The following is a 10,264-nucleotide window of genomic DNA, read 5'->3' on the forward strand; positions in this document are numbered from 1 at the left end:
ACAGTAATAATTATGACAAGTCAAAGAACTTTTGTAGAGGTCCATTCTCACAACGGATGAATAAAGTTTGTTTTTACAACAGTGATCTGATAACAACACAGAACAACACAGTCACGCTCTAAAAACTGATGTTTCCCATTTCATCCCATTTATCTGTCTGTCCTTTTAGTCTCCGGGAGGTCCAGCAAGTGAGATCTTTGTGAAACTTGAGGTCTACCTGTGGCTTGGTCTTACCAAGTACAGCAAAGAGGTCATCAGTTGCCTGCCTGAGGACTTTGTGCCAGTTTATGCGGAGGACATAGGAGAGGGGGAGGAGCAGAGGGGGCTTGTTGATACGGGTGGAAGGAGGAAGCTTCCTCTCGGACTGTCCTGCCAAGGTGAGTCAGCTGAAACGTCTGTGTGTTGGTGGAAGCTTAGCATCGAGGTGAAAAAAATAATCTTATTAGAGAACTAGAGTTTGCAAACATTTAAAGTTCCCTGCAATAAATTGATAAATTTGTACTTCTACATAAAAGCCTTGTAGTTTCTTTTATTTTGACTTGTTGATCGTACAGTTTCAGCTGTTTGTTCATGTTGGTTTTGTTCTTTCTCCACAGACCGCAGGTACTACCAGCTACGATGTCACCTGTACCAGGGGCGTGGCTTGATGGCTGCAGATGATGATGGCCTGTCAGACCCCTTTGCCAGGGTGGTCTTCACCACTCACTGCCAGGTCACAAGGGTAGGTACAGCAGGTTTAACAGTTGTAAGTGCAATGTTTCAAACGTTCCACATTTGAAACATTGAATCGGCAAAATAAAGTAATCATTGAGGCTAAAATGAGCTAAAGTGAGAATTAAGGGTGACAAAAAATGATAATCATTATTGGGTCTCTCTTTACATTTACCTGCCACTAAAGTCATCTGTTGGTCTGTTTCTTTTTTAACATACTATCATGGGATCTTTTATCAGAGCTCGTAAACTTTGCACCTACTGTTTTTGATATGTACAGATGTTGCCAGACACACTCTCTCCTGCCTGGTGTGAGTGCTTGGTGTTCGACAGAGTTCTGCTAGAGGGAACGAGAGAGGATCTCCAACAGGATCCGCCCCTCATCATCATCAACATCTACGACTATGATGCTGTGGTAATGTTATTTTTTTCGTTGTTATATTATTATAAAATGTTATTATAAAATAATGCGCTTCATTTTTTTAAAATAGAAAATATTATCTCACACTTAGTGAGAACTTTAGTTTATAAGTTTATAACGGATTCATATACTAATTTCCAGCTCCACATATATATACTTGGACTGTACTAAAGTAGCTTTGCATGATAAACAGTTCAAAATAAGTGTTATTTCTCTTATATTTCACCTTGTTGGAGCCCCCCAGCTCATCTGCTGTCTGACACAAATCTTCCCTCTCACTTAAAGCCACTTTTATACTGCTTGTCTGCTTGTCTCATAAACAGAAGAGTGATAGCTTTTGTCCAAGAGTAGACAAAACTGTTTGACATTAGGCACTTATAGTAGTTTAGCTCACAGGGATTAAGTTCTAAACACTTTGGTTGTCTGTAACTGGAACATCCAACACTGTGTCAGTATTTAAAATAAGGACAGACATAGCAGGTATCCTTTAGCAATCTAGTAGGTGAGAGCTAAATGTGTTTCTGCAGTTGTAATCAGAACTGAACAGCTTTCATAAGTGTTTTTTTAATGAATGGAATCAACAGATTTTCCCTATTTAGACTCTTAGTGGCTCACTGTCATTTTTGCACAGTGAATACCATTTGATTTATCCAGAGGAAGAAGGTGGAAGAGGACCTGTTAGGGTGGAGGTATACACTGCAGAAGAAACGTGAAAGACAGTAGAAGCGAGACAGAATATATGTGGAAAGGTGAAGATGGAATGAGTAAAGGTAGTGAAGATGAATGGCTTTAAAAGGAGTCAATGATCCAAAACAATGAAGAGAGCGCAAGCAGGGTGGAGTGGGTCGAGTAAGCGTCAGGGGTGATTTGTCACACAAGGACAGCAGCAAGAGTGAAAGGAAAGGTTTACAAGGTGGTAGTGAGAACCGTGCTATCATGTTGGAAATGATAGCACCGGCTGGTAGAGAGAGGAAGACGCTACGGATAGGGTGAGATCGAGGAAGATGTTCTGCTATGTCAACCTCATATGGGAGCAGATTTTTTTAATGAAATGTTTTAGTATTTGCCACATCGTCGACTTATTATTAAGTGATGTCATAATAGCTATTGTGTGTGTGTGTGTGTGTGTGTGTGTGTGTGTGTGTGTGTGTGTGTGCGCGCAGGGTGGTCCGAAGCCTCTGGGTCGAGCTTTTGCTGAGCCTGAGTTTAAAACCGTGGAGCAGTTGTATGAAAAGCCCCGCCTCCGTTTCTTTGATGTTAACATGGGGAGGGTCTCCGCTGGAGAGCTGCTGGCTGCCTTTGAACTCATCGAGTTGGACTACTCTGGGTTTGGAGAGGTAACGACTGTCAGCCAGTCACAATCTTAAAAAAAGTTCATATTTAAAGTGAGGAATCTGGAGTAACAGTCTTTTTTGTTTCTAATCTGATAGAAGATCTGATGACAAATCTCAATGAATTTGGTTAATAAAATTAAAGAGGAAAAAAGAAAACATGGTCGCAGCAACTAAGTTTCGTTTTCTTTTAAATCAGAAACGTCGTTTTACATAGAGACACAGGTGGTGTGTCTGAACTGATCAAACATAGTGAATACCAAAAACATTTCCCCCTGCAGCCCACTCTCCCCAGCCACGTGGACCCGCAGGAACTGAACTACGATGAAGAGCACAATTTTTACCTGATCCCTGAAGGAGTGCGACCTGTGCTGAAGACTTTCAGGATTGAGGTCAGGCACACATGGACACACAAAGTTTGTTGATGTGACGCAGATGGATAATGTGGACTTTTGGCTTATAGGGCGAGATCTGTGTCTTTGTTTGTGTGCGTTCAGGTGCTGTTCTGGGGTCTGCGGGACCTGAAGCGAGTGCACCTCTTTGAGGTGGAGCACCCTCAGGTGAAGATCGAGTGTGCAGGACGACAACTGGAGTCTGAGGAGATTGAAAGCTACAAGACTAACCCAAACTTCAAAGAGGTGGTCCACTACATGGATGTGGTGAGTTACTAGTTAAGGATGCTAAAGAGAACAATTCTGGTATAAAGAAAAGCAGAATTGTACAAATTCAGAACAGGTGCAAAAATGTAAAATTTCATTTCCTGTCCTGTTTCCTCTTCCTGCTTGTGGTCTGATTAGGAGCTGCCGGAGGAGTTGTACCTGCATCCTCCTCTCACAGTGTTTGTGGTAGAGCATCGAGCGTTTGGCCACCTTGCTCTGGTCGGGTCCCATGTGGTTCAGAACCTCATGGACTACGGCCCGCGTGAGGTTGCTGGGGAGCCAGAGGAGGAAGAGGAGCCCAAGCCAAAAGGTAAGACCTGCAAAATTAGTCTAATGTTGCTCTCTGAAGCTGTTTGCTGAGAATGCAAGCGAGTAACTCGTACTACTCATTTGTTTCCACAAGGTTTCAATAGACATTTTTCTCAGCATCCTCCAAAAGTTTTTGTGTGTCTTTTCAGCGAAGAAGAGTTCAATGAAGATGGACCCTCTGATGTCAGTGAGGAGTATGGGACTCAGCAACCTTTCAGTCAAACAGTCCAAGATTCCCATCAACCCCTTAAAGCTGGTTAATGTATGTGTGTTAATCTCCCACTCACTTTGCGCTGGGTGTTAAAAACTAGGAACTAGAAAGGTTCAGACATATTTCAAATCAAATTTCAACCATCCACATTTTAAAAATATTTTTAATGTCTTTAGGCACCCCTGAAAAAAATTAGAAATAAGGAGGAGGAGCTAGAGGAGGAGGTGCCTGAGAAGGAGGAGTTAGACTGGTGGTCGAAATACTACGCCTCACTGGAGGAGCTCGAGAAGCAGGTGAGACACTAATTTACCTGTGTACCTGTTAATTTTCCTCATGGACAAAAAGGTTAAATGTTGATATAAATTTCAAACAGAGCCGTGGATACATGTGAGGCTTCAATAATATAATACCTTAAGAATCAATGAAATTCTGCTTAATTAAGACTTTCAACAAGAGACCTTATGTTTAAATAATTTCTTTCCACCGAACATGTGCAAATATATGTGCTTAAGCTTATGAGAAATAAATAATCTCACTAATTAGGACATTTTTCAGTCGTCCTAATGTTCTGATCCCATCTGCAGGCTGCTGAGATTCTGGAGATGGAGGAACAAGCCGAAACCGGTACAGTTAAACGGCTAAATTTAGTTCAAATAATCTGTATTATTTTATATTATTAAATATCAACAACATATCATCTGATTATTTACAAGGATCGTATGTTTAACAGAAAACACATTCTGACATAAAATCTTCTAAAACATGATTTTATTCTGCAGCATTAGGCGTCCCAATCCAGAAAAAATCCCAACAGTCCAAATGTCTAAATATAAAATGTTGATAGATATATAACAGAGAAAGCACGTGTGTGTGCCCATGTGTGTGTGTTTAATAAAATGTTCTTCTTTGCTCAGAGGGAGTAAATCTAACCATGGCGGACATTGAAGAGGAAGAGGAGGAAGCCGTGCTTGTGGAGGCTGAGCCTCCCAAACGCAAAAAGATTGCAACACTAAAGGTGTGACTTCACAATCGATCCCCAGCCTGAAGCAGCTGATCCATAATCATAATCTTATGGCCACATTACTAAAAGGAGTCTTTAGGATTCGCTCAGAAAAACAATTACAAACTGTTTTGGTCCCACACTGATATGTTAACTGTGAAGTTGTGAACTTGGAGACCTCCATTCACTTGGATTGATCCATCCATCCATCCATCCATCCATCCATTCATTCATTCTCTTCCACTTATCTAGTTCAGGGTTGCAGCGGGCTGGAGCCTATCCGAGCTGTCTTAGGGCAAGGCAACCTGTCCAGGATGTCGCCAGTCTGTCGCAGGACTAACACATATTCAGGCAATTTCATAAAATCAAAAACTCGTCATAAACATCTTTTTTACTTTAACTGTTAATAAGGTGTCTAAACTCAAGCCCACATATTATATTTTGGCTATATTGGGTTTTAGAAAAACACATCTGTGCATTTAAACGCTTACAACAAATACAAAATCCAGAGAACTCACTGTAAGCTTCTAGAAAAATAAAAACACAGGAACATTTGCAAAGCTTTTAGGGTTCCCCAGTTCCCAACCTTTTCAATCAATCAATCAATCAATCAATCAATCAATCAATCAATCAATCAATCAATCAATCCTTTATTTGTCACATGCAAAGTTTGCACCTGAAGTGAAATTTGGGTAGAAATGTTAAATCAGTTGAAAGTACTAGAAGTTGTGAGTCAATCCACATAGACGTCATTGTTAAAATACTGTTAGCATAAAAAATTACATGTTTACAGGCAGTTTAAAAGGATTAGGATTCAACTTTATTGTCATTACACAAGTATAAATAGAGGGTAACAAAATACAGTCAAACAAAAAAACAAAAAAGTATAATAATCTGGCCCTTTAAAATAACTGCAAATACAACAAAAGGATTGCATTATATTAATGCTTAAAGCAATGCATTATTACAGAAAAGGCCCCTTTGAGTGATTCATGCGCAGCTGTAGCTGGCATCGTTCTGCAAGGCTTCACCTCTTCTTCAATGACCACTAAACTCTGGTCTGGATCAAGTTTGTGGTGGTGATGATTGCCTTACAGAGAATTTTTAATGAATTTACCTCACAAGTGATGTGACTTGTTGTGTGATTCAGTCCATCCAAGCAGACTGACCTCAAGTTTTGGTGAGATAAATTTTGCTTTTCTTAGTCTAGCACTAGTTGGAAGATACCCGTCTGTTGTACCTGCAGATTTTATGGGTGCAGCTTACCACAATCATCTGATAACTTGGTACTCCAGCTTTTTAAATTTGGCCCCTTCTGCCGTCCCTACCAAAGCAGGATGTGGATGGCTATTTTTCTCAGGTGCACTGTAGCTTCAGTTGTTTTGGGTGCGACTATTTTCTGAGTCGAGTTTTTTCCGCAGCCTTGATGCCAATGAGTAACAACAGAGCAGATTTGGAGCTGGGGTAGACTTTCAGACATTTTTCTCTCTGTGTTGTGTGTGTGTTCAGCTGTATGGAGGCGATCTGGAGTCAGAATTCAGTCACTTTCAGGACTGGCTGCGGGTTTTCCCTGTGTATAAAGGTCGAGCAAGCGGTGAGGATGAGGAGGAGGATGAAGAGGCGAGGCTGATGGGAAAATACAAGGTAATGTATACAGAGCTGTCTGTGTATTATTCTGGTAAATAGTGTTTATTATGTACTTCTCTCTCTCCCTAGGGTTCCTTCCTGGTTTATCCGATTGAACCAGAAGACACCGAAGACACCAGCTGTCAGATCATCAAAGGAATCCCCAGAAACTCACCAGTTAAAGTCTTAGTTCGAGTCTACATAGTCAAGGTCCTTCTTGCTTACACAAACAGCTTTGTGCATTCGATAACCAAATTCACATTCTTGCCTGCAGCTGCATTGCACTGGGTTGATATCTGTTTGGACCCAATTGATGTTTATTTCCTGCTGTGTGTTTGGTGCCTGCAGGCCACCAGCCTGGCTCCCACAGACCCAAATGGTAAAGCAGACCCTTACCTCGTGATCCAAGTTGTAGAGCAGAATATGGACACCAAAGATCGATACATCCCCAAACAGCTCAATCCAATATTTGGAGAGTCAGTACCACAGTTATTATGGTTTTATTTTTTATTTTTTGCTTTTTTGTGGAACTGCTTGTTTTATTACTGTTAGTGTTGGTATTGGTTATTCGTTTTACGATAATATGTAACATTGTCTAATTGAACTTGTCTGAAGTTCTTGAATCTTAAAAAAGCCTGAAACTGACATCCCATAATCATTTGCACCAAAGCCTCCTCAGACCAGTTGTGTTGGAAATTTTAAGTTAACAAAGAATAAAATTGCACAACTTCGAGTTGTTTTTATTCAACTCTAGTTGTTTGATGCGTGTCAGTCTAGCTGTATTTGATTCTTTGTTTACCTGCCTATATGTCTCACTGTCTGTCTGCCTGTCTGACTGACTCTGTATCTCAGGGTATTTGAACTCACAGTGTCTTTCCCACTGGAGACGGAGCTGGTTATCACAGTCATGGACCACGATCTTGTGGGGGCCGATGACCGTATCGGAGAGACACGGATTGACTTGGAGAACCGGTTCTACAGCAGCCACAGAGCCTCCTGCGGTCTGGCTCTTTACTACGACACGTTAGTACCGCAAGTCATTCAAGGCTCTGGACAATGACACTTTAAATTTAATTCTACAATTTGGACACGTAAAAAAATTGTTTTGCTTCTTACTGTGTATAAACTATATCTTATTGTATCTTACTCATTGTCATTTAAACATAACAATAACTTCAGTACTCAAATGGCCTCCACAGTCCAAATGAGCACCTTTGGCATAAGATGGAACAGACGATTCACATCATGGATGAGCAGCTGACAAATCTGCAGTAACTGAGTGACACTGTCATATCAATATGGGCCAAAATCCCTTAGGAACAATTCCAGTACCTTGTTGAATCTTTGCTATAAAGTATTCACCCTGGAACGCATGTGATTGGTGCTTTGCAACAATCTCACTAATTATAATTTTTTTCAAAGGGTTTAATGAATCAAAAAATATATCTTTTTATTGCAATGTTTTATTTGCTCAGGGTTTAAAGTGTTAATATAATTCTGACAGTAGGGTCAAAACTGGTACAAGCAATGTCTACTTGAAGTGGCTGGTGAGTATATATGCTTTGTCTCTCTGCTGTTTCTCACTCCAGTGATGGTTACAATATGTGGCGGGATGCAAAGAAGCCGTCAACTATCTTAAATGAGCACTGCAGGAAGTACGGCATCCCGTCTCCTGAGTACAGGCCATCTGAAGTCAAAGTCCTCAACAAGATTTTCAAAGTACCACCAGACGCGATACCTGAAGGTAAGACGGAAAGAAAAGGAGAGACAGGTAGGTTGCGATTCAGCTAGATCTAAATAGACTTTAGTACTAAGTGAAGCAGTGCTTACTCTGAAGCCAAAGTAAACAGTGCATAATTGTACATCTGTAAATGAATCATAATATACAGTACAACATCATATTGTTCCATCTAGCAGCTCTGAAACTGCACCATAATCATTTTTCATACTTTATTTCTGCTGCTCGTCTCATACAGCAGCCTCCAGCTCTCATAACACTAATAACAGTAATGGTAATAACAGCTCTAACAACACTGCTGCTGCCACTGTTATTGTTATTAGACCTGCTGAAGAAGAACCAGCGGTCTCCAGAGGAGGAGGCAGAGATACAGGAGCATGCAGCCCTGAGTGTGCTGCACCGCTGGGGTGAAATGAACGAATTCATTGCTGGAGTTGTTCCTCTGGTACCTGAGCACGTGGAAATCCGGTCTCTGATGAACCAGGACAATCCTGGACTGCCACAGGTAACCATACCACAGCAGTAAGGACAACACACTGCTACAGGTGCAAATAAATATATTCAGCTGTGTGTGTGTGTGTTGCAGGGCTATCTTCATATGTGGGTGGACATGTTTCCCACTGACATCCCAGCTCCGCCCCCCATTGACATAAAGCCCCGCCTACCTGAACAATACGAGCTGCGTGTGATCATCTGGAACACTGATGATGTGTTTCTGGATGATGTGAACCCGTTCACAGGCGACCCGTCCTCTGACATCTATGTGAAAGGGTTAGACACGCGCGCACGCGCGCACACACACACACACACACACACACACACTCTCTCTAACTTGGTCTGCACAGTCATCATGCCTACATCTTGATGGGCTTACCTCTGTGTTCCTGCTTAGCCTTTAGGGATCATTGTTGTGTTGTATTCCCTGTGCAGCTGGATAAAAGGACTGGAAGGAGACAAGCAGGAAACCGATGTTCACTTCAACTCTCTGACTGGAGAAGGAAACTTTAACTGGAGATTTGTTTTCCGCTTTGACTACCTTCCTACTGAGGTACACACATATTTTGGTGATGTCTGGACCTTTTAATGTCAATTAGCCTTTGCTCTTATGTCTCCAGGGCTACGACCAGATAACTAATAAGTCTATAAAAATGTTAAAAATATCATCCTTGAATCTTTACATAAAGTAGAAAAGCAGAAAACTCCTTTTTCAGAATCAGTAAACATAAGTAAATGCGCTCTTTCTCTGGAGATGAATCATCTTGACTCTTATGTTCTTTCCTTTGGTGCTGCCCAGAAAAGGTATTTTAGTTTAAAAAAATTATTAAAGTACAACTTCAGTTATTTATAAAGCCTGAAATTACAAAAATAGCCAGGATATTTGTTTTGTACGGTAAAGATCCATTAAGATGACATAACCAAAGTCACCAAGTATCCAAAATGTATGAGGAAGGACCTGGCAAGAGTGGGGAGGAAAAGCTCCCTTCTAACAAGAAGAAATCCCAGGGGAAGGCTGTCATCTGCTACGATGAGTTGGAGTGAGGGTAAAAAAAAGAGATCAAAGAAGAGAAAAAACTACTAGACGGAGATGCTGATCTTCTTGTGGCTCTAGTGGATGCTAGCATGTCTCATAGTGAGCCTCAGTACTTAGTAGTATACTCTGCACCTTATGTACTTAGCTGTCTACCATGTAAATTTCAGGGGGTAGTGCCTTTGTGATCGCTTTTGTAAACTTCTGACCAGAAATATTACTGAGTTTCTCTATAGTTAAGACAGCAATTAAACAAACAAACAACCAACAGTGTCACAATACATGAAATATGTGTTTCTATCTGTTAGTTATTTCACATAGTTTTCTAGAGGTACTAGAAAATGACTGGAGACGTATCATGTTTGTTAAAAATGCATGTTCTCCTTCTGTAGAAAGAGGTGGTGTACAAGAAGAAGGAGTCCATCTTCTCTCTGGAGGAGTCAGAGTTTCGTCAGCCGGCTGTTCTGGCTCTGCAGGTCTGGGACTACGATCGCATCGCTGCCAATGACTTCCTGGGTGAGGCACACAGGCTTATCAACACTGTCAATTAGGAAATGCTTAATAGCCCTTAAAAGAATTATTAGACCACCACCCAGTGTATGGTTTATACCACAGCTGCCCTAAAGTAACAATCTTGGCAATTAACAAATGAATGTTTTTATGTTTCTGTAATAGTTATTTCAGCTTTATTCAACTCACGGCTGAGCTGTTATTTTTCCATCCACTGTTT

General features: G+C 41.0%; 1 protein-coding gene and 1 long non-coding RNA gene across 2 annotated transcripts in view; one reads left to right on the plus strand and one right to left on the minus strand.

Annotated features, from left to right (window-relative positions):
• fer1l4 (fer-1 like family member 4) overlaps positions 1-10,264 on the plus strand; it is a 30,182-nt gene that overhangs the window by 18,204 nt on the left and 1,714 nt on the right. Inside the window, exons 26-45 of the mRNA XM_086293158.1 lie at positions 170-377; positions 597-721; positions 992-1,126; positions 2,296-2,469; positions 2,745-2,855; positions 2,961-3,122; positions 3,261-3,432; positions 3,581-3,693; positions 3,819-3,935; positions 4,227-4,266; positions 4,557-4,657; positions 6,152-6,286; positions 6,359-6,478; positions 6,617-6,744; positions 7,121-7,291; positions 7,858-8,012; positions 8,330-8,511; positions 8,593-8,777; positions 8,937-9,054; positions 9,927-10,050. Coding sequence (XP_086149284.1) covers positions 170-377; positions 597-721; positions 992-1,126; positions 2,296-2,469; positions 2,745-2,855; positions 2,961-3,122; positions 3,261-3,432; positions 3,581-3,693; positions 3,819-3,935; positions 4,227-4,266; positions 4,557-4,657; positions 6,152-6,286; positions 6,359-6,478; positions 6,617-6,744; positions 7,121-7,291; positions 7,858-8,012; positions 8,330-8,511; positions 8,593-8,777; positions 8,937-9,054; positions 9,927-10,050 — 2,776 coding nt within the window. The remainder of the gene's footprint in view (positions 1-169; positions 378-596; positions 722-991; positions 1,127-2,295; positions 2,470-2,744; positions 2,856-2,960; positions 3,123-3,260; positions 3,433-3,580; positions 3,694-3,818; positions 3,936-4,226; positions 4,267-4,556; positions 4,658-6,151; positions 6,287-6,358; positions 6,479-6,616; positions 6,745-7,120; positions 7,292-7,857; positions 8,013-8,329; positions 8,512-8,592; positions 8,778-8,936; positions 9,055-9,926; positions 10,051-10,264) is intronic.
• Positions 7,818-9,655, minus strand: LOC147331095 (uncharacterized). Its single transcript, XR_015129148.1, has 3 exons — positions 8,881-9,655; positions 8,672-8,765; positions 7,818-8,006 (listed from the first exon to the last, which is right to left on the minus strand). It is a non-coding gene; the product is annotated as an uncharacterized LOC147331095 (long non-coding RNA).

This window comes from Aulonocara sp. 'chitande type north' Nkhata Bay, linkage group LG5 (assembly GCF_057382095.1).
Source record: "Aulonocara sp. 'chitande type north' Nkhata Bay isolate Kocher_YH1m ecotype deep benthic linkage group LG5, A_spYH_male_GT1.1, whole genome shotgun sequence".
Classification (NCBI taxonomy): Eukaryota; Metazoa; Chordata; class Actinopteri; order Cichliformes; family Cichlidae; genus Aulonocara; species Aulonocara sp. 'chitande type north' Nkhata Bay.